General features: G+C 36.3%; 1 protein-coding gene across 3 annotated transcripts in view; it reads right to left on the reverse strand.

Annotated features, from left to right (window-relative positions):
* Positions 1-25,477, reverse strand: part of GPHN (gephyrin) — a 618,338-nt gene that overhangs the window by 228,090 nt on the left and 364,771 nt on the right. For all 3 annotated transcript variants that reach the window (XM_007449022.1, XM_007449020.1, XM_007449021.1), the window contains one exon: positions 5,956-6,090. In XM_007449022.1, the coding sequence (XP_007449084.1) occupies positions 5,956-6,090 (135 nt within the window). The remainder of the gene's footprint in view (positions 1-5,955; positions 6,091-25,477) is intronic.

The raw sequence follows: 25,477 nt of genomic DNA on the forward strand, positions 1-25,477 counted from the left end.
TTTGCGGTACGCGGGCCTCTCACTGTTGTGGCGTCTCCCATTGCGGAGCACAGGCTCTGGACGCGCAGGCTCAGGGGCCATGATTCACGGGCCCAGCCGCTCCGCGGCATGTGGGATCTTCCCGGACTGGGGCACGAACCCACGTCCCCTGCATCAGCAGGCGGACTCTCAACCACTGTGCCACCAGGGAAGCCCTACGCTTCAACTAACTTTTAATACACTACTAATTGAAAAATTTTGATGTCGTGTCAAAGAATATCCACAATTATAAGAAAATGTTATTAAGATAGTCCTTTCTTTTCTAAATACGGATCTGTGAGGTTGGATTTGTTTCTTCATATGCTTCAACCAAAATAACATATCACAACAGATTGAGTACAGAAGCAGATGTGAGAATCTAACTGCCTTCCATTAAACCAGACATCAAAATGAATATGAAAAAAAAGTAAAACAGTGCCATCCTTTTTAGTAGATTTTAAAAATTTTGGAAAATATTATTTTTCCCATAGCAGTATTATTTATATTGACATAGAAAGGCTTTATTATTCTCATTTTGAAGCAAATAAATAAACATTTAAAAATTTTCTAAGTTTTAATTTTCAGTGCAGTAAATATCACCAGCTATAACTCACATAAACAAGCTATTTGAGGTCCTTAATAATTTTTAAGTTTGTAAAGGGGTCCTGAGACCATTAAGTTTGAGAACTGCTGGATCTGACCAATAACGTTGAGAATATTATTGCTCAATAACCAACGCCCCCATGGGACAGTTAACTTTGAACACAAAAAAACATATATTTTTATGTCCAGAGGATGTATTTTATTAAATTAATTAATGTTATTAATTCAGTTTTTCCCAACCTTTTTGGTGTTTGTTGACTCCACATGTAGAACCCATACATTTCTACAATGTCATTAACTGCTGAACAGTTGCTGATATACCATTGTTGACATGACTTCAGACAAAAGCAAAGAAACTTGATGTTTAGTGTAGTCTTACTGATTTTATTTAGGCTCTCAAAAATAGTGGAAAATCATTTGCAGTCCTCAGTTATTGCCTTGATCTAGGCTAGAATTTTAGAGATTTCATGACATTCTCCAGAGACCTGGGAACCAATGAACTAGCCATATTACACAATCACTCTGATGTTCACAAAGGAAAGTGGTGATAATATGGAATAGTTTATAAAAACTAACATCCTAGGAAAAAAATCTCAGAGAAAATATTACCCTGATACTGGATCAAATAATGCCATTTTTATATGTAAAGGAAATCACACTGCCTTTCAGACATACACGTTAAAAAATTTGAGTTAAGAAAATATTCTTTAACCAGAGTAATATAAATTCTTTTGCTCAAAGGACAATAACAGAAGCCTAGAGAGAAGTCATAATTCTGCATTTTGTTTGAATATGATTAGACATTATTACTAATTATTAAATGAACACATACTACCTAAAGATATTTCAATATATACATTTAAATTATTTTATAAACTTTAGTTTAATTAGACAGGGATAATTTATATTTTCTTCTTAAGAGGAAAAAAAAGAACTTGCTGGTTAGTCTGGCACAAAATTCTATTCTAACCTTTGAGGTACAAGGGAATATGTGACAAGAGATTACATTTACTCATTTATTTATTTTATTCAAACTTCAGATGCTTAGGGAATAAAAGGAAAATTGAATTGGTCTTCGTAAAAAATTCTCTATTTTAATAACATCTATAGGGAATGGTGAATTGATTGGAAGTTTGGAATTTTTTTTCTTTTTTGTTCTGGTCATTATTCTCTACAACAAGACTCTTGATTCTAATAGAGGTGCTGCTGCCTTTCATAATTGAAAATCAGAACTCATTTAAGTTGTGGATCATGCTCACTTTAAAATGCAGTTTGTTACAGAATTATTCTTTTAGCAAACCATTTTTGGGAGACTATCACCATTTTAGAACTTGAGTCCTCTAGATATTGCCCATTCATAGAATCTACATACTATTTGACTTTTTTGGCTTAGGCACTACTTTACTTAGGGCAATGAAAGACTAAAATCCCAAGTTTGTTTTTAAAATATACTTCACTGTGTTCTCAAGCAAGAGAAGTGAAAGTCAATTGTCATTTCAGTCAGATTTCATTAAAAGAAAATATCTGATATGAAAGAGAAATGACTTTCTCCATATACAGAAAAATATGTCATTTCAGCAAATAAATTTTTGCTGGAGACAATGTCATTCTATGAAGAACTGTTTAGAAAAGATAACACCTTGCTGTCCTTGGTAGATTGGGATGAGTGTACTGAAAAGCAAATCCAAACTTGGTATGTTTTACAGATCATGTTCTCACTATAGCTGGAGAATCTTAAAGGATCAAAGCACTATCAAAGCACAATTATATTGCAGTGAGCATAAAAAATGTGAATTCAAAATAATGTTTAATATTATATTGTTGACCTAACAGGAATAGATGCATAATACAAATGGACAGAAAGTTTTCATCTTAAATGCTGCCCCATGATAAAAAGCTACAGAGGGAAAGGTTGGAAGTGTTAGTTTTTAATCATAATTTGGTTATTTAACCCTTCTGTGTTTTCACAAAGACTAGGGTAAGTGTTTCTGATGGTTATTCCCAGAGTATTCTGTACTCCTGCTGATAAATCATAGCACTTATTATACTTTATTATAATTTATAGTTGCCTGTTTTATCTGTTTGTAAAGCCAAGAACAATGTTATTTGCTCACCACTGCTTTCCCAGAACCAGGCAAAGACTTATTTAATAGATTAATAACCCTGTTGGGGAGGCAAGGATTACCAGCTTATCATAGACAAAAAGCTCAGAGAAGTTGAGCAAGTTGCTTAATGCAGTGTAGTAATTAAGTAGAGAAGTCAGCATTTGAATCCAGGTCGTCTATTATCAAGTCAAGTGCTCTTTCTAGTGCTCATCTTTTAAGACTGTATTGTATTTCCGATGTAAAGAAAACATATTCGCACATATATTTCTACACATGACAGACTGCATGCCTAATCTGAAACATGGAAGGGGGATTTCTATGGGGTTTGGCTAACAGTAATATGTACTAAATTATAAATATCCCATCCAAGATACAGTAACAATAACAATGTCAAACTCAACTTGTGTTCTAATCTTGTGCTAGATATCATTCCTGGGATGCCTTATACATATCTTATATTGAAAACCTTCAAAACCAAAATGTATTAACCACTCTCCTTTGCTTTTTCTCTTTTATTCCTTAGTATAGTTAATAACATCATTTACCCATATCTCAAATTAGAAACCTGACTTTCTTTTTGATTTCTTCTCTGCCCTAAATTTTTATGTTATAAAATTAAAATAAAGAATTCATCTAGAACAGATTAATGTCCTAAAACCTACAGCCTTGAAATTTGACTCAGCAGGCAAAGGCAAAAAAAAAAAAAAGTCATTATTTAAAATAAAAAAGAACTGATATCTGAAGTTGGATTTTGAAGTCACTGAATTAGGTTATTTATGTACTAATGAAGTTTTAGTCTGAGAGTTCTTGATTGGTGAATACTGCCTGTAAGGTGGTCATTTCTGCTGAATATAATTCTCAAAACCTCCACCTGGCAAAAAAGCTTTTGTTTTGTTTTATTCATCTTTCATGTCCCTGGTGAAATGTTACTCCTTAGAGCGGCCTTCTCTGATCATCCCATCTAAGTGAGGTTTCCCTCCTTTTATTTTCTATCACTATGCTTTTTTACTTCTTCTTAGAGTGAATTTCAGTGTATCATTATTAAGTTACTGTAAAAGTATATTTATTATAATTTAAACAGTTAATTTAAATAAATTTATTTTAAAAATACCTATTTATTTCAATATACCATTGACTAAACTGTAAACTCCATGAGGGCAGAGATTATATCTGTCACTGATATAAAAGTACATATAAAAGCATCTAGTTTACATTCAATTAAGCAGTCTTATAATTTGAGACTTTTAATAGGAGGATTAATTTGATTATCTTCACTTCTTTTTAAAAAATAAGTATTCAGACTAATTTTTCTATTATATTACTATTCTGATTCAACCGTAAAAGTGTAATTTTAAAATTACAACAAAGCAATAATTTTATCTTTGACATTACATTTTGGTGCTGGTAAAAATTATTTAAAAGAAACAGAATCTTATTCCTAGACAAAAATACAGAAAAAATTCCTGAAAAAAAAGATATTCAAATATTCTGTTTTATTTGAATTTATTGTCAATGTGAACAGCTAAGTGTTAACTATGGAAAAAATATCAAGACAAGCCACTTCCACTCCTAAAATTTTGCAATAAGAAAATTAACTTAATGTAGAAATTTGGAGTGATTTTTAAAACTGTATTTAATATTCTCTTTGCAATTAAGATGTAATTGCAGAGTTTTAAAAAGGCTCAAGAACTACTATGTATAATTAAACTTAGCTTAAAATATTTATGTACACAGTATATCACTAAGAAAAAAATACTGTGTCTTAGATAATTCTGTATTCCCATCATTAAGGTCTTAATATTTGGTGAATGAGTAAACTTTTATACTGGACTTAACATTTAGCTTTAATTATCTCCCAGACTTTATAAATGAGTACAACTTATACTGTTGGAATTTAATGAAGTCAAATAAATTATTTTGTTTTAAAAATTTGTAAGATATGGATGAGATTCTTCTACCCAATTTATGTCTTGAGAACTCCATGTTTTCATTCAGTTGAAGATGTAGCTGACTGGCACCCCATGTATAAATGTATAACATACATTTTATATCTAGAATGTCTTTATAGTTATTCTTTATTCAAGATTTAGGACGTCAATTTTTTTAAACTATGCAATTAATATCAGCTATTTTTGACACAGTCTAAAAACAATGATATACAACAGTTAACACTCTGAAGACTTTGCTGAAAAGGTTGTACCATGGAATGTAAAAACAACTGCACTACACACATCAAGAATTGCTTAAGATTACTTCTAGTTAAATTCAATGATAATATTCATAAAACTCATAGAAAAGCTGGAACTGAGGAAGATAGCTATATAAGTCCTTAAATCTGATGACAGTGAAAAAGCCACAGTTTGAAAAATTACCTAGAGAGCCCTGAAATAAATTTACTGTATAGCCTGATATCTAACATCATATCCTATTAAATAAGGAGGAATGTTACTGTTAAGCTTTTGATGCCAATAGTGGATCCATCCCATAGAAAACTTGAAAGCACAAATGACTAACTTTGCCAGGAAAGAGATATTCCAGGAAAAAGCATCAACAGTCATAATTAGGTTTGCTACTCAATTTTTCACATACATGAAGATGTCAGGTAGCAAATAAATGTCTAATCCTCCTCCCACCTGTTTACATGATTCAGTACTTGGGAAAAATTATAAAAAATAAATACTAAGACACTTCCTCCCTCCCCCAAAGGTTGGCATTAAAACTTTCTTTCTAATCAATTTAGATTTGTTTCCAAATATTAGGCAGCAACATTCCAAGTTGAATATGTTTGAAAAAATTTGGAATGATACTAGAGCAGGGAGCTACCCCTGCCTGGACAAGTTAAAAAAAAAAATCCCTTTGGTGATATTATTTTATTTTGTTAATCTTACTGTTTATTGGCCAGAAACACATTCATCCTCTGCATAAATAAGTTCACTTCTATACTAATAAGTATGCTAAAAAGTAATAAGTCTACAACAAGGAAACAGGAGCTACACAAAGTAATACCTATCGCTGTGAGGTGGTAGGCATTTTGAATGAAATTTCTATTGTTGGCCTAATACGACAATCTGTGAAACATTAGGTGGTAACTATGTTATAGCCCATTAATTTTTCATCGTATTATCTTGCATGCAATCCAATCTTGACAAGCGGAGGGAAATATTGGTTGGTTAGTTTTCCCAGATTCACAAAGCAGAGCAGGTGTAAGGTGCCAAGGAACTGTACTTACTTTTGGTGTTGGGCAGGAAGCCGTAGATAGGCGAGATGTAGCCTGAGCACGAGGAGATTCTGAAGGAGTAGTGCTGAGGGAGGCTGTGTCTCGTGGGAGCACCTGAACGCCACGAGAAATGATGGAGTCTGGAATCTGGACAAGAGGAACAAGTATGGTTTAATATGCTGAAAATACCAACAACATGTAAAATCAATACCCACATCAAACATTTTTGGGGGGGGGCATTCTTTGCTGCTGAGCTCTCAGATATTTGGTCTCACTTACTGTTAGGTATGAATGCATCCAACAATTTGGGATAGGGTAGAAACCTTCAGATTTAAAATATTTTCCTTGGCCAAATAATATTTCATCAAAGCTTTTTTTATGAGGCAGTATAGAATTGCAGTGAGAAGTAAAGTGTTTGGCATTCATATACTGGCTCTGCCACTTAATAGTTATTTAATTCCTAGATATTTTCCATTTCCCTTTCAGATTCATTCTCCACCCTTCTTCACTCTCTCTGCTTGAAGCTAACCTGTATAGATAGAATCAATAAGCTATTTTGTGCTCTCTGGTTTCTAGCTGGGCTCAGCTAATAGGAGCCACTGTCAGGAAACTGAAGAGTTGTAGGAGAGTAAGGTCTGACATTTATTCCCCTGGCTCCTTCTCTACCAGGTCACCGTAGGTTGGCTAAGATCACAGCCCCTATCAGATGACCCTTGCTTTCAGCTCTTCTGGATTCCAACAGCAGCTCCCTCCCTTGCCCCATTAGGACTAGGAGTATTAATAATTCCCACTATTACTAGTCCCAGGGTGCTGCATCATGTTTTGTTGCTTTCCCTAAAATCTGCCCAAGCTTTTGTAAATATTATAGTCCTTTATTAAACTCTTTTCAATTATCCATTTAAGTATGCTGTGACTTTGCTGGGATACATTTTTTTAATTTGCCATTTCCTTTATCTAAAAAATGTAGAAAATGATAGCATTTACCTCACCAGATTATTGCTGAGGGTTAAATAAGATAATGTATATAAATTATATAACACTTACAAGTAGTTAATACTTAATAAATGTTGGCGATTGCTAGTTATTATATTATACCTATCAATAGGGTAAAGACTGATGTAACTGATTATTACTACTGCAAAAACATATAAATGTAAGGACAAATAATGTGGATTATTAAAAAATTAATATTTATGTTGATTATAAAATTTATTATTTGGGGCTATGCATAATTTAGTTCATGTTCTGGGCTAGTACTAGTGAGTGTAGGTCTTCTAATCTCAAAATGAGAACTTGACTACTTTCAAGCAATTATCATTCAATCAACAAATATTACTTACTATGTGAAAAGAATAAAACAGCAGCCAGATTTTGTGACTAGAAAGGTGCTATCTTACACACCATCTCTTTCTCACAAAGGACATATTATTTTCATAAATGCTCTTTTATTTAGTTTCCATACCTACATCCTCAATACCAAAGGTACTGCCACCATTTCAGGGCTTAACAATTTATGTGATCTATGAACAATAACCCCATAACTAGGATGAAAAGCAATGGGAATTCTGAGAAGAAAAATAGCTCCATTTGCTAGTATATTTGAATAGTGAATTGCAATAAATATTTTAAAGAAATGGAAGTAGTCTAATTTAGAAGAGCTATATGTTGTCACTTATGTCTAATATAAAAGGTCATGTATTGGAAAGAAAAAGGTCAAATGCCCCTGTTATATTTCACTTAATACCACGTTTCTCTCTTTCACAGAAATTACACATACTTATACTACATTAATATGTATGCTAGTTTGATCAATGTCTATCTCCCACAACAGAATGCATTGTCATGATGATGGAACTGTGTTTTTGCTACTACTGTACATCCAGTACCTAATGAAGCATCTGCACAAAGTAGTATACATGTATGGTATATATTTCCAGAATTACACACACACACACACACACACACACACACACACACAGACACAGACACTATCTTCAGCCCCCCAATAAACAGAAGAGTAGGATATTTGAGGGAGAAGGTAACTTTAAATTGTGAGGTACATACTTTTGGGTTACTAGTCTGGAAATACAGAATGAACTATTGGAAATATGAGACTGGAGCTCAGGAAAAAGTTAGGGATTGGATATATACTTTGGGAATTATCACTGAAGGTGGTAGTTTCAGTCATGCAAATATTTCAGGTCACCCAAGGAGGGTATGTAAAAGAACAAAAGATGACGGTTGAAAATTCTAGGTGATATCCATATTAAGGGATTAACAGAAGAAAAGGAATTAGGGGAAAAAAAACCCTGTAAATGGTATGATGATACCTCTTTTTCCTTGAATAATCTGGGTTTATATCTATTATCCTGACTTAATTATTAAATAACACATCTTCTCACTTTCAGAAGTGTTTCACTTTGGAAGATAAATTATTTGGTCTTCCTATCTTTAAGAAACTGTTAGAGACAAAAGAGGAAAATTAAGACAGAGTGAACATAAGGGAAGAGAAAAGAGAAGAAACTTTCAGGAGATGTTACAAAATATCAACTATTGGGGAGAACAGGAGTAAGGTGAGAGTTGAAAAGATGCCATTAGATCTAGCAGTTAAAGGAGATACAAGTAAAGTAAAAAGAATAGAAACGAGTTGAGGAAGCAAGTGGGGATGACAAACCAGGGTAATTGGTGGGAAAAAAGAGATATTCACTAATATTTTTTTCTTTGGTGCTTGGAATGAAGATCTATCTAATGAGAAAAATGGGAAGTAAAAGTGGGAAAGATAACTCTAGGAGAGTCATAAAAATCTGGAAAAATGCATTGATGACTGAAGCATGGAGGATAACTAAGGCATTGGCAAAGGAAATATCAATCATCATTGAGAATCCAGTTAATACTGGCAACCATAAATTTCCAATTTCATTATGTAATATAGTGTGGAAATAAAATTTCACCCATCTCAAAAAAGAAAGTTATGCTACAGACAGAAACTTAGAAATTATTTGCAGAGATAAGAGCTACAGAAATAGATGAAATATGAAAGACAAAAACCATATGGAAAGAATACAGCAAAACAGAAAAAGGAGAAAGAAACAGACATTAAAGAACAAGATAGAGGTGGTCACTAGTAACCTAAAAGAAAGCTATTATTTAATGAAGATAGATACCTCAATATAGGTGGTAAAGAAAAAAGTTGGAGGAAAAGGATGCAGTGAATATGGATAACTCTGTTGTACAGTGTTTGTAATGTTTCCTTTTTGGAGATATTATGAACAATTCTTGTTCATGTACCATAATTCCCACATGCATTAATTCTAGGATATATATACTCAGAAACAGAATTGCTGGTTGTAGGGTGTGAATACTTTCTTTTACAAATTCCCAAATTGGTTAAGTCAATTTATATGTCTATCAAAAGAAAATGGTGACAATTCCTCTTACTCCACTACTTAGCTCTACCTAGTATTGTCAGTATTATTAATTCTTCTTCAAAGGGGATACTAAAAATATCTTAATCTGTGTGTTTTTTAAAAGTTTTTATTGAATTTGTTACAAGATTGCTTCTGTTTTACGTTTTGATATTTTGGATGCGAGGCACGTGGGATCTTAGCTCCCTGACCAGGGATCAAACCCACGTCCCCTTCATTGGAAGGTGAAGTCTTAACCACTGGACTGCCAGGGAAGTCCCCTTAATGTGGTTTTAATTTCTTTTCCCGTCATTGTTAATGAGAGTAAATACGTTTTATGTGTTTATCAGCTATTTAGATGTTCTCTTTTGTAAAGTCCCTACTCAATTTGCCCTATTTTTCCCTTATTAAGTTTCATTTTTATTGAATTGTTACATTTCTGTATCTATTCTGGATAACAAGTCCTTTATCAGTTTTATATGGTGTAAATATCTATTCCTACTATGTAGCTTGCCTTCTTTATCATGTATTGTGATGAACAGAATATTTTAATTTTAACTTAGTTAGCTCTATCAATATTTTCCTTTATAGTTAGTGGATTTTGTGTCTTAAAAGGAATCCTTTCTGAGTGACATCAGTAGAAAGGTAGAGTAGGTAATGTCAATAGTCCACACCTCTATTAAAGAAGTGAATAAACTAACAAAATCTGTCAGAATCAACTTTATCAGAAATCTAGAAACTAATCAAGTTTACAGCAGCCAGGTGAATAATTAATCAAAAACCCCCAACCCCCCCCCCCCAATTGATCCCCTACTACATAACCCAGTGATGGCCTTGAAGACACAGCCCACATGTCTGGTAAAGGTTCTGAATACTGAAGGGAAACAAACCTTATTCTCAAGGGTTGTGGTTGTTTCAACATGTCTGGTAGCTCACTGAAGGATACCCTCAAAGGGCTTTCCTTTATTTTCCCTATCTTGGAACACTCCCATGGCTCAGTCAACTAACTGGAGGGGAGGTTATCCAAATATTTAAAGTCAAACATATTAGCCACTGCTGTCTGGGCAGTGGATAACAGGTGGAATGAATAACAGAGTAACTTAAAAACCTGGGAGGAAAGGCCATGTAATGAGATGCTTTCAGGCATAAGAGCTTTGAAAAGCTCTCAGATATTCCTGAGTTCCAGGAGGTCATGATTATGCCCAAGGCAATGCACATCCTTAGAAGACTTCACCTAATGTTTCACCTCTTGCTGAACTAAAGATTTTGCACAAGTAGGAAGTGAAGATTAGGCAGAGTAGTAAACTGCCTGGCTGAGCGTTGAAGGCATGCTCCAATATATAAAAAGAGCTCATCTGCAAAGAATGTGAGATTTTCCTTTTCTGTATATTTATATTTTCCAGGCATTTAAGGAAATTATGTCAAATCACTAGCTGACTATGAAGCTAATGGAACAGAGACTTCAGTGGCCACACACAACAAAGAAGAACAGACTTGACAAAAGTAGTTCAGATATTTGTAGTGAGGTGGATGGACCTAGAGACTGTCATACAGAGTGAAGTAAGTCAGAAAGAGAAAAACAAATACCATATGCTAACACATATATATGGAAGAGAAAAAAAAGAAAATGGTCAGAAGAACCTAGGGGCAAGACGGGAATAAAGATGCAGACCTACTAGAGAATGGACTTGAGGATATGGGGAGAGGGAAGGGTAAGCTGGGACAAAGTGAGAGAGTGGCATGGACATATATACACTACCAAATGTAAAACAGATAGCTAGTGGGAAGCAGCTGCACAGCACAGGGAGATCAGCTCGGTCCTTTGTGACTACCTAGAAGGGTGGGATAGGAAGGTTGGGATGGAGGGAGATGCAAGAGGGAAGAGATATGGGGACATATGTGTAGGTATAACTGATTCACTTTGTTATAAAGCAGAAAATGACACCATTGTAAAGCAATTATACTCCAAGAAAAATGTTAAAAAAAAAGTAGTTCAGAAAAGTTAATCAACAAACAAACAACAACAATTATAACAAGCAGTAATAACATACCCTGGGGATGGGAGAGAATTTGATTTCCAGAGTTCCTACTAGAAATATTCAAAGGGCCCAGTTTTCAACAAAAAAAATTATATGGTATGCAAAGAAACAAGAAAGTATAACCCATGTATAGGAAAAAAAAAAAACAGAAAGAAATAGAAACTGTTCTTGAGAAAGTCCTGACACGGCTGGCTAGAAAAAGGTTTTAAATTAACTAATTGAAATATATTCAAAAAGCTAAATGCAACCATGGAAAAGCACTAAAGAAAGTATGATAATGATGTATCATTAATAGGGAATATCAATAAAGAGGTAGAAATCATAAAAAGAAACCAAATAGAAATTCTAAAGTTGAAAAGTATAACTAAAATAAAAAATTCACTACAAGGGTTCAGTACAAGATTTGAGCAAGCAGAAGAAAGAATCAATGAACTGAGGAGCAGAAATAAATAAAGAATAAAGAAAAATGAACAGGGTTTAAGAAACATGTGGGAAAACAATAAATGTACCAAGATATGCATAATGGGAATCCAACGTAGAAGAGAGAAAGAGGCAGAGAAAATATTTGAATAATGCCTGAAAACTTTCAAATTAGATGAAATCATGAATCTACACATCCAAGAAACTCAACAACCTCAAGATGGATAAACTCAAAGAGATCTACACCTAGATATATAATCAAACTATTGAAAGTGAAAGGACAGAATCCTGAAAGCAGCAAGAGAAAAGCAACTCAAGGGATCCTCAATAAGAATTCTAGCTGATTTTTCAACAGAAAGCAAAGGGGTTGGTTGGCAGTGGGAAGACATACTCAAAAATGCTGAAAGAAAAATAATATGTCAATGATAATTTTTCTGTTTGGTAAAACTACACTTCAAGAATGAAGGAGAAATCAATACATTCTCAGATAAATGAAAACTGAGAGAGTTCAATGCTAGAAGACCTGCCTGACAAGAAATGCTAAAGGGATTCCTTTAGGCTGAAATGAAAGGACACTAGACAGTAATTTGGAATTCATGTAAAGAAACAAACAACACTGGTACTCTACATAGGTAAACATAAAAGTCATTATTAATGTATATTTTGGGTCATGAATCTGTATTTTTCCTATATAATTTAAAAAGAAAACTACATAAAAGACTAATTATAAATCTGTGTTGATGGGCACACAATGTATACAGATATAATTAGTTAAAATAACAATATAAGTGAGGGAGATAGTGAAAAGTTTTTGCATAATATTTAAACTAACTTGGTATTAATTAAGACTAGATCGTGAAATATTAAGATGTTAACTGTAACCTTCACAGCAATCTCTAAGAAATTAATGAAAAAAATATTTGGTAAAAGAAATGAGAGGAAAAACAAAATGGTACACTAGAAAGTATCTATTAATCAAAAAAGAAGGAAGTAATGGAGGAAATGAGGAACAAGAACAACAACAAAAGACACTGAAAACAAACAGTGAACTAGAAGAAATCTTACCTTTTCTGTAATTACATTAATGTAAGTGGATTAAACTACTCAATTAAAAGGCAAAGACTGGCAGAATAGATTAAACCCCCCTCAAAAAAACCCAAACAAACCCATGGTCCAAGTATATACTTTAGATCCAAAGACACATATTGGTTGAAGGTGAAAAACTGGAAAAAATATTCCATGCAAACAGTAATCGAAAGAGAGCTGGAGAGGACGAGGGGAAGATGGTGGTAGAGTAAGATGTGGAGATCACCTTCCTCCCCACAGATACACCAGAAATACATCTACACGTGGAACAACTCCTACAGAACACCTACTGAACGCTGGCAGAAGACCTCAGACCTCCCAAAAGGCAAGAAACTCCCCACGTACCTGGGTAGGGCAAAAGAAAAAAGAATAAACAGAGACAAAAGGATAGGGACGGGACGTGCACCAGTGGAAAGGAGCTGTGAAAGAGGAAAGGTTTCCACACACTAGGAAGCCCCTTCGCAGGCGGAGACTGCGGGTGGCGGAGGGGGAAAGCTTTGGAGCCGAGGAGGAGAGCACAGCAACAGGGCGGCGGAGGGCAAAGCGGAGAGATTCCCGCACAGAGGATCGGTGTGGACCAGCACTCACCAGCCCGAGAGGCTTGTCTGCTCACCTGCCAGGGCAGGCAGGGCTGGGAGCTGAAGCTTGGGCTTCGGTAGGAGCGCAGGGAGAGGACTGGGGCTGGCGGCCTGAACACAGCCTGCAGGGGTTAGTGCACCACGGCTAGCCGGGAGGGAGTCTGGGGGAAAGTCTGGACCTGCTGAAGAGGCAAGAGACTTTTTCTTCCATCTTTGTTTCCTGGGGCGCGAGGAGAGGAGATTAAGAGTGCTACTTAAAGGAGCTCCAGAGACGGGCGTGAGCCGTGGCCAAAAGCGTGGACCCCAAAGACGGGCATGAGACGCTAAGGCTGCTGCGGCCCCCAGCAAGATGCCTGTGTGAGAGCACAGGTCACTATCCACAACCCACTTCCAGGGAGCCTGTGCAGCCTTCCACTGCCAGTGTCCCGGGATCCAGGGAAAACTTCCCCAGGAGAACGCACGGCGCCTCAGGTTGGTGCAACGTCATGCTGGCCTCTGCCGCCGCATGCTCGCCCTGCACTCCGTACCCCTCCCACCCCCGGCCTGAGTGAGCCGGAGCCCCCACATCAGCGGCTCCTTTAACCTCGTCCTGTCTGAGGGAAAAACAGACGCGCTTTGGCGACCTACATGCAGAAGCGAGGCCAAATCCAAAGCTCAGCCCCTGGGAGCTGTGAGAACAAAGAAGAGAAAGGGAAATCTCTCCTAGAAGCCTCAGAAGCAGCGGATTAAAGCTCCACAATCAACTTGATGTACCCTGCATCTGTGGGATACATGAATAAACAACAAATCATCCCAAATTGAGGAGGGTGACGTTCAGAGCAAGATTTATGATTTTTTCCCCTTTTCCTCTTTTTGTGAGTGTGTATGTGTATGCTTCTGTGTGAGATTTTGTCTGTATAGCTTTGCTTCCACCATTTGTCCTAGGGTTCTATCCGTCCGTTTTTTTTCTTAATAATTATTTTTTTATTTTAATAACTTTATCTCCTTCCTTCCTTCCTTCCCTCCTTCCTTCTTTCCTCCTTTAGACAACAAATCACCCCAAATTGATGACGTGGACTTTGAGAGCAAGATTTATGATTTTTTCCTCTTTTCCTCTTTTTGTTGAGTGTGTATGTGTATGCTTCTGTGGGAGATTTTGTCTGTATAGCTTTGCTTCCACCATTTGTACTAGGGTTCTATCTGTCGGTTTCTTTTTTCTTAATAATTATTTTTTATTTTAATAACTTTATTATATTTTATGTTACTTTATTTTACTTTATCTTATTTTTTTCCTACTTTCCCTCCTTCCTTCCTTGCTCCCGCCCATCTTTCTTCCTTCCTTCCTTTCTTTCTTTCTACTTCTACTAATTCTTTCTTTGTACATTTTCTAGCTTTTATTCTGAGCCGTGTGAATGAAAGGCTCTTGGTGCTGCAGCCAGGAGTCAGTGCTGTGCCTCTGAGGTGGGAGAGCCAACTTCAGGACACTGGTCCACAAGGGACCTCCCAGCTCTACGTAATATGAAATGGCAAAAATATCCCAGAGATCTCCATCTCAACACCAGCACCCAACTTCACTCAACGACCAGCAAGCTACAGTGCTGGACATCCTATGCCAAACAATTAGCAAGACAGGAACACAACCCCACCCATTAGCAGAGAAGCTGCCTAAAATCATAAGTCCACAGACACCCCAAAATACACCACCAGACGTGGACCTGCCCACCACAAAGACAAGATCCAGCCTCATCCACCAGAACACAGGCACTAGTCCCCTCCACCAGGTAGCCTACACAATCCAATGAACCAACCTTAGCTACTGGGGACAGACACCAAAAACAGCGGGAACTACGAACTGCAGACTGCAAAAAGGAGACCTCAAACACAGTAAGATAAGAAAAATGAGAAGACAGAAAAACACACAGCAGATGAAGGAGCAAGATAAAAACCCACCAGACCTAACAAAGGAAGAGGAAATAGGCAGTCTACCTGAAAAAGAATTCAGAATAATGATAGTAAAGATCATCCAAAATCTTGGAAATAGAATAGACAAAATGCAAGAAACATTTAACAAGGAACTAGAAGAACTAAAGATGAAACAAACAACAATGAACAACCCCATAAATGAAATTAAAAATACTCTAGATGGGATCAATAGCAGAATAAATGAGGCAGAAGAACGGATAAGTGACCTGGAAGATAAAATAGTGGAAGTAACTACTGCAGAGCAGAATAAGGAAAAAAGAATGAAAAGAACTCAGGACAGTCTCAGAGACCTCTGGGACAACATTAAATGCACCAACATTCGAATTATAGGGATTCCAGAAGAAGAAGAGAAAAAGAAAGGGACTGAGAAAATATTTGAAGAGATTATAGTTGCAAACTTCCCTAATATGGGAAAGGAAATAGTTAATCAAGTCCAGGAAGCACAGAGAGTCCCATACAGGATAAATTCAAGGAGAAATACGGAAAGAAAATAGTTAATCAAGCCCAGGAAGCACAAAGAGTCCCATACAGGATAAATCCAAGGAGAAATACGCCAAGACACATATTAATCAAACTGTCAAAAATTAAATACAAAGAAAACATATTAAAAGCAGCAAGGGAAAAACAACAAATAACACACAAGGGAATCCCCATAAGGTTAACAGCTGATCTTTCAGCAGAAACTCTACAAGCCAGAAGGGAGTGGCAGGACATACTGAAAGTGATGAAGGAGAAAAACCTGCAACCACGATTACTCTACCCAGCAAGGATCTCATTCAGATTTGATGGAGAAATTAAAACCTTTACAAACAAAAGTTGAGAGTTCAGAACCACCAAACCAGCTTTACAACAACTGCTAAAGGAACTTCTCTAGGCAAGAAACACAAGAAAGGAAAAGACCTACAATAACGAACCCAAAACAATTAAGAAAATGGGAATAGGAACACACATATCGATAATTACCTTAAATGTAGACGGACTAAATGCTCCTACCAAAAGACACAGATTGGGTGAATGGATACAAAAACAAGACCCATATATATGCTGTCTACAAGAGACCCACTTCAGACTTAGAGACACATACAGACTGAAAGTAAGGGGATGGAAAAAGATATTCCATGCAAATAGTAACCAAAAGAAAGCTGGAGTAGCAATTCTCATATCAGACAAAATAGACTTTAAAATAAAGACTAGTACAACAGACAAAGACGGACACTACATAATGATCAAGGGATCGGTCCAAGAAGAAGATATAACAATTGTAAATATTTATGCACCCAACATAGGAGCACCTCAATACATAAGGCAAATACTAACAGCCATAAAAGGCGAAATCGACAGTAACACACTCATAGTAGGGGATTTTAACACCCCACTTTCACTAATAGACAGATCATCCAAAATGAAAATAAATAAGGAAACACAAGCTTTAAATGATACATTAAACAAGATGGACTTAATTAATATCTATAGGACATTCCATCCCAAAACAACAGAATACACATTTTTCTCAAGTGCTCATGGAACATTCTCCAGGATAGAGCATATATTGGGTCACAAAACAAGCCTTGGTAAATTTAAGAAAATTGAAATTGTATCAAGTATCTTTTCCAACCACAATGCTATGAGACTAGATATCAATTACTGGAAAAGATCTGTAAAACATACAAAAACATGGAGGCTAAACAATACCCTAAGTAATAACGAAGTGATCACTGAAGAAATCAAAGAGGAAATCAAGAAATACCTAGAAACAAATGACAATGGAGACACGACGACCCAAAACCTATGGGATGCAGTAAAAGCAGTTCTAAGAGGGAAGTCTATAGCAATACAATCCTACCTCAAGAAACAAGAAACATCTTGAATAAACAACTTAACCTTGCACCTAAAGCAATTAGAGAGAGAACAAAAAACCCCCAAAGTTAGCAGAAGGAAAGAAATCAAAAAATCAGATAAGAAATAAATGAGAAAGAAATGAAGGAAAGGATAGCAAAGATCAATAAAACTAAAAGCTGGTTCTTTGCAAAGATAAAAAAATTGAAAAACCATTAGCCAGACTCATCAAGAAAAAAGGGAGCAGACTCAAATCAATAGAATTAGACATGAAAAAGGAGAAGTAACAACTGACACTGCAGAAATACAAAAGATCATGAGAGATTACTACAAGCAACTCTATGCCAATAAAATGGACAATCTGGAAGAAATGGACAAATTCTTAGAAATGCACAACTTACCAAGACTGAATCAGGAAGAAATAGAAAATATAAACAGACCAATCACAAGCACTAAAATTAAAGCTGTGATTAAAAATCTTCCAACAAACAAAAGCCCAGGACCAGACGGCTTCACAGGCGAATTCTATCAAACATCTAGAGAAGAGCTAACACCTATCCTTCTCAAGCTCTTCCAAAATATAGCAGAGGGAGGAACACTCCCAAACTCATTCTACGACGCCACCATCACCTTGATAACAAAACCAGACAAGGATGTCACAAAGAAAGAAAACTACAGGCCAATATCACTGATGAACACCTATGCAAAAATCCTCAACAAAATACTAGCAAACAGAATCCAACAGCACATTAAAAGGATCATACACCATGATCAAGTGGGGTATATTCCAGGAATGCAAGGATTCTTCAATAGACGCAAATCAATCAATGTGATAAACCATATTAACAAATTGAAGGAGAAAAACCATATGATCATCTCAATAGATGCAGAGAAAGCTTTCGACAAAATTCAACACCCATTTTTGATAAAAACCCTGCAGAAAGTAGGCATAGAGGGAACTTTCCTCAACATAATAAAGGCCATATGTGACAAACCCACAGCCAACATCGTCCTCAATGGTGAAAAACTGAGAGCATTTCCACTAAGATCAGGAACAAGAAAAGGTTGCCCACTCTCACCACTCTTATTCAACATAGTTTTGGAAGTTTTAGCCACAGCAATCAGAGAAGAAAAGGAAATAAAAGGAATCTGAATCAGAAAAGAAGAAGTAAACTTGTCACTGTCTGCAGATGACATGATAGAGAATTAATGTACAAAAATCTCTTGCATTCCTATACACTAATGATGAAAAATCTGAAAGTGAAATCAAGAAAACATTCCCATTTCCCATTGCAACAAAAAGAATTAAATATCTAGTAATAAACCTATCTAAGGAGACAAAAGACCTGTATGCAGAAAATTATAAGACACTGATTAAAGAAATTAAAGGTGATACAAATAGATGGAGAGATATACCATGTTCTTGGATTGGAAGAATCAACATTGTGAAAATGACTCTACTACCCAAAGCAATCTACAGATTCAATGCAATCCCTATCAAACTACCAATGGCATTTTTCACAGAACTAGAACAAAAAATTTCACAATTTGTATGGAAACACAGAAGACCCCGAATAACCAAAGCAATCTTGAGAACGAAAAACGGAGCTGGAGGAATCAGGCTCCCTGACTTCAGACTATACTACAAAGCTACAGTAATCAAGACAGTATGGTACTGGCACAAAAACAGAAAGATAGATCAATGGAACAGGATAGAAAGCCCAGAGATAAACCCATGCACATATGGTCACCTTATCTTTGATAAAGGAGGCAGGAATGTACAGTGGAGAAAGGACAGCCTCTTCAATAAGTGGTGCTGGGAAAACTGGACAGGTACATGTAAAAGTATGAGATTAGATCACTCCCTAACACCATACACAAAAATAAGCTCAAAATGGATTAAAGACCTAAATGTAAGGCCAGAAACTATCAAACTCTTAGAGGAAAACATAGGCAGAACACTCTATGACATAAATCACAGCAAGATCCTTTTTGACCCACCTCCTAGAGAAATGGAAATAAAAACAAAAATAAACAAATGGGACCTAATGAAACTTCAAAGCTTTTGCACAGCAAAGGAAACCATAAACAAGACCAAAAGACAACCCTGAGAATGGGAGAAAATATGTGCAAATGAAGCAACTGACAAAGAATTAATCTCCAAAATTGATAAGCAGCTCATGGAGCTCAATATCAAAAAAACAGACAACCCAATGCAAAAATGGGCAGAAGACCTAAATAGAAATTTCTCCAAAGAAGTTATACAGATTGCCAACAAACACATGAAAGAATGCTCAACATCACTAATCATTAGAGAAATGCAAATCAAAGCTACAATGAGATATCATCTCACACCAGTCAGAATGGCCATCATCAAAAAATCTAGAAACAATAAATGCTGGAGAGGGTGTGGAGAAAAGGGAACCCTCTTGCACTGTTGGTGGGAATATAAATTGATACAGCCACTATGGAGAACAGTATGGAGGTTCCTTAAAAAACTACAAATAGAACTATCATATGACCCAGCAATCCCACTACTGGACCTTTACCCAAGAAAACCAGAATTCAAAAAGAGTCATGTACCAAAATGTTCACTGCAGCTCTGTTTACAATAGCCCGGAGATGGAAACAACCTAAGTGCCCATCATCGGATGAATGGATAAAGAAGATGTGGCACATATATACAATGGAATATGACTCAGCTATAAAAAGAAACGAAACAGAGCTATTTGTAATGAGGTGGATAGACCTAGAGTCTGTCATACAGAGTGAAGTACGTCAGAAAGAGAAAGACAAATACTGTATGCTAACACATATATATGGAATTTTTTTTTTTATTTTTTTTTTGTGGTATACGGCCTCTCACTGCTGTGGCCTCTTCTGCTGCGGAGCACAGGCTCTGGACGCGCAGGCCCAGCAGCCATGGCTCACGGGCCGGGCCGCTCCACAGCATGTGGGATCCTCACGGACAGGGGCACAAACCCGTGTCCCCTGTATCAGCAGGCTGACTCCCAACCACTGCGCCACCAGGGAAGCCCGATATATGGAATTTAAGGAAAAAAAATGTCATGAAGAACCTAGCGGTAAGACAGGAATAAAGACACAGACCTACTAGAGAATGGACTTGAGGATATGGGGAGGGGGAACGGTAAGGTGTGACAAAGCAAGAGAGAAGCATGGACATATATACACTGCCAAACGTAAGGTAGATAGCTAGTGGGAAGCGGCCACATAGCACAGGGAGATCAGCTCGGTGCTTTGTGACCGCCTGGAGGGGTGGGATAGGGAGGGTGAGTGGGAGGGAGATGCAAGAGGGAAGAGATATGGGAACATATGTATATGTATAACTGATTCACTTTGTTATAAAGCAGAAAGTAACACACCATTGTAAAGTAATTATACGCCAATAAAAATGTAATAAAGAAAGAAAGAAAGAAAGAAAGAGAGCTGGAATAGCTATAATAATATTAGGCGAAATGGACTACAAGGCAAAAACTGTTCAAAGAGACAAAGACCTCAGATTATGACAAAAAGGTCAATTCATCAGAAGACAAAACATTTATAAACACTTATCCAGAGCCCCAAAATACATAAAACAAAACCCAACAGTATTAAAGAGAGAAAAAAATTTTTTAGCAATAAAATTGGCAGACTTCAATGCTCTCAACACTTTCAATAATGGCTAGAATAGCTAGTCAGAAGATCAACAAGTAAAACAGAAGATTTGAACAGGAGTATAAACCAATTAGACCTAGTAACCATATAGAAAACAATCTACCTATCAGGTAGATTGTTCCATGTTCTCAAGTGAACATGGCACATTCTACAGGATAGACCAAATGTCAGGCCGCAGAATAAGTCTCACTAAAATACTGAAGTCATACAATGTTTCTTCTCCAACCATAATGGAAGAAAAGTAGAAATCAATATAGAAATAAACTGACAAATTTACAAATATGTGGAAATTAGACACATTCTTAAACAACCAATGAGTCAAGGAAAAAATCACAATGGAAAATAGAAAATACTTTGATATGAATGAAAATGAAAATACAACATACCAAAACTTTTGGGATATAGCAACAGGAATGCTCAGAGGAAAATGTATAAGAAAAGCAAACTAACCTCCCAAAAAAGAGGAGGAAGGAGTAATATAGATTCCAGTGGAGATAAATGAAATAGAGAACAAAAAAACACTGAAAGGATCAACAACACCCAAATTGGTTCTTTGAAAATATCAACAGCATTGGCCAACTTTTAGCTAGACTTACCAAGAGAAAAAAAGATAAAACTCAAATTACTAAAATCACTAATGAAGTGGGAACATTATTATTGATCTCACAGAAATAAAAAAGATTGTAAGGGGAATGCTATGAACAATTATATGCCAAGAAATTAGGTAACCTAGAGGAAACAGACAAGTTCTTAGAAACACAAAAACTATTAAAACTGATTCAAGAAGAAACAGAAAATCTGGAGTAAACAAATAACAAGTAAAAAGATTGAATCAGTAATTAGAAAAAAGCTTCCAACAAGGAAAAGCTCAGAACCAGATGGCTTCATCAAAGAATTCTGTCAAATGTTTAAAGAAGAATTAAATAATTCTAAATAATAAATCCTTCACAAACTCTTCCAGAAAATGGAAGAGAAGTCTTCCTAAACTTATTTTACGGGGTCAGTATTACCCTGATACCAAAGACAAATTAAGATGTCACAGGAAAAGAAAATTACAAACCAATATCCTTTATGAATATAGATGTTTGGCAAACATCCTAAATAAAGTACTATAAAACTTAATCCAACAGGATAGTAAAAGGATTATATACTATGACCAAGTGGGATTTATTCCATTAATGTAAGGGTGGTTCAACATAATAAATATAATCAAAGTGTAATACAATGCATTAATAGAATGAAGAAAAAATCCACATGATCCCAGAATCCAAATGATGTAGAAAAAACATCTGACAAAATAGAACACCTTTTCATGAGAAAAATACTCAGAAAACTAGGAATAGAAGACAACTTTCCCAACCTGATAAAGGGCATCTATGAAAACCCCACAGCTAACGTTCTACTTAATGAAAGACTGAAAGCTTACTTTAAGATCAGGATCAAGGATGTCTGCACTCACCACTTCTTTTCAACACTGTACGAAGTTCTAGCTAGGGAAATTGGGCAGGAAAAAGAAAGAAAAGACATCCGAATTGGAAAGGAAGAAGTAAAACAATCTCTATTCACAGATGATACAATTTTTTTTTTTTCCACAGAAAGAAATATTTGAACTAATAAATTCAGCAAAGTTGCAGGACATATGAGGAACACACCAAAATCAGTTGTATTTGTATACACTAACACTGAAAATTAAAAAAAAGAAAATTAAGAAAGCATTTCCATTTACAACAGAATCAAAAAGAATAAAATATTAAGGAATTGGGCTTCCCTGGTGGCACAGTGGTTGAGAATCTGCCTGCTAATGCAGGGGACACAGGTTCAAGCCCTGGTCTGGGAGGATCCCATATGCCGCGGAGCGACTAGGCCCGTAAGCCACAACTACTGAGCCTGCAAGTCTGGAGCCTGTGCTCCACAACAGGAGAGGCTGTGATAGTGAGAGGCCCGCACACCGCGATGAAGAGTGGCCCCCGCTCGCCACACTGGAGAAAGCCCTTGCACAGAAACGAAGACCCAACACAGCAAAAATAAATAAATATTACTAAACTTCTACTCCCAACATCTTCTTAAAAAAAATATTAAGGAATAAATTTCCTTAATTATTCCTTAAATATTAAGGAATAAATTTCCTCCATAAAAAGACATAAATAGGGCTTCCCCAGTGGTGCAGTGGTTAAGAATCCGCCTGCCAGTGCAGGGGACATGGGTTCGAGCCCTGGTCCGGGAAGATCCCACATGCCACGGAGCAACTAAGCCCATGTGCCAAAACTACTGAGCCTGTGCTCTAGGTCCTGCAAGCCACAACTACTGAGCCTACGTGCCACAACTACTGAAGCCTGCTCGCCTAGAGCCCATGCTCCGCAACAAGAGAAGCCACTGCAATGAGAAGCCTGTGCACTGCAACGAAGAGTAGTCCCCGCTCACCACAACTAGAGAAAGCCCACACACAGCAATGAAGACCAAACGTAGCCAAAAATAAATAAATAAAATAAATAAATTTATTAAAAAAATGACATAAATAAATGGAAAGACATATATTGTTAAGGTAGCAGTACTACCCAGAGGGAATTACAGATTCAATACAATCTCTATCAAATTCCAACAAACTAACACAACATTGTAAAGCAACTATACCCCAATAAAAAAATAAATTTAAAAATATCACGAAAACTGGAAAAAAAGTTCTAATAGAATTTTTTGCAGAAATAGAAAAGCCCATCCTAAAATTCATATGGAATCTCAGTGGACTCCACATAGCCAAAACAAACTTGAAAAACAAAGTTGGAAAACTCACACTTGCCAGTTTCAAAACTTACTTCAAAGGTGCAGTAATCAAAACAGTGTAATACTGCTATAAGGATAAACATATAGATCAATGGATAGAATTGAAAGTCCAGAAGTAAACCCTCTTATACTTTTATGGTTACATGATTTCTGACAAAGGTGCCAAGACAATAGGAAAGAATAATCTTTTCAACAAATTGTGCCAGAACAACTCGATATCCACATTTAAAAAATGAAGTTCTGGGGCTTCCCTGGTGGCGCAGCGGTTGAGAGTCTGCCTGCCGATGCAGTGGACACAGGTTCGAGCCCTGGTCCGGGAAGATCCCACATGCCGTGGAGCAACTGAGCCTGTGAGCCACAACTACTGAGCCTGTGCGTCTGGAGCCTGTGCTCCGCAGCAAGAGAGGCCGCAACAGTGAGAGGCCCGCACACCGTGATGAAGAGTGGCCCCCGCTTGCCACAAGTAGAGAACGCCCACGCACAGAAATGAAGACCCAACACAGCCAAAAAAAAAAAAAAAGAAGTTCTACCCTTTCCTCACATGATATACAAAAATTATCTCAAAATGGATCAACGTCCTAAATGTAAGAGCTAAAAATTATAAAATTCTCAGAAGAAAACAGAGGGATAAATATTCTTTACCTTGGATTTGGTAATTGATACTTAGATATGATACCAAAAGCATAAGGAACAAAACAAAATTTAGACAAACTGGACTTCATCAAATTTAAAAACTTTTGTACATCACAGGATTGTCAAGAAAGGTTGAAAAGACAACCAATAGAATGGGAGAAAATAATTGCAAATCATATATCTGATAATGGTTTAGTATCCAGAATATATAAAGAATACTTACAACAGAACAACAAAAGATGACCCATTAAAAAAAAAAAAACGAAACACCTAATTTTAAGAAATGAGGTAAAAGTCTTGAATAGACATTTCTCTGAAGAAGATATACAAATGGTCAACAAGCAACATGAAAAGATGTTCATTATCATCAGTCATTAAGGGAAATGCAAATCAAAACCACAATGAGATACTTCACACTCAATGGCTGTAATTTTTTTAAAAAAGGAAAATAAATGTTGTTGAGTACGTAGAGAAACTGGAAACCTCATACATTTCTGTTAGGTATGTAAAACGGTGCAGTTCTGTGGAAACAATTTGGCAGTTCCTCACAAAGTTAAACGCAGAATTATTATATTACTCAACGGTTCTATCCTAGGTGTATATCCAAGAGATCCAAAAACTGGTGTCCAAACAAATGCTTGTACACAGACGTTGATAGCAGCATTATTTTAATAACGAAAACGTGGAAACCACCTAAATGTCTATCAACTGATCAGTGGCTAAACAAAAGGCACTACATCTATACAACGGAATATTTTACAGCCATAAAATGGAGTACTGATGCCTGCTTCAACACAGATGAACCTTGAAAACACGATGTGAAGTGAAAGAAGCTAGACAAAAAAAGCCACATATTGTATGATTCCACTCATATGTAATGTCCAGAGTAGGCAAATACATAACCAGTAAGTTGACAGGGGATGGGAGGTGGGGGTATGGGGAGTGACTACTTACTGGGTGGGTGTGGTATTTTTTGAGGGGTGATGAAATATTCTGGAATTAGAGGTGATGCTTGCACAATATTGTAAAAGTACTAAAAGTCACTGAACTGTACACCTAAACAGGTTGAATTTTATGTGACTTTTACTTCAATTATATATTTAAAAAGAAATCTTTCCCT

Source organism: Lipotes vexillifer, unplaced genomic scaffold (genome assembly GCF_000442215.2).
Source record: "Lipotes vexillifer unplaced genomic scaffold, Lipotes_vexillifer_v1.1 scaffold629, whole genome shotgun sequence".
NCBI lineage: Eukaryota > Metazoa > Chordata > Mammalia > Artiodactyla > Lipotidae > Lipotes > Lipotes vexillifer.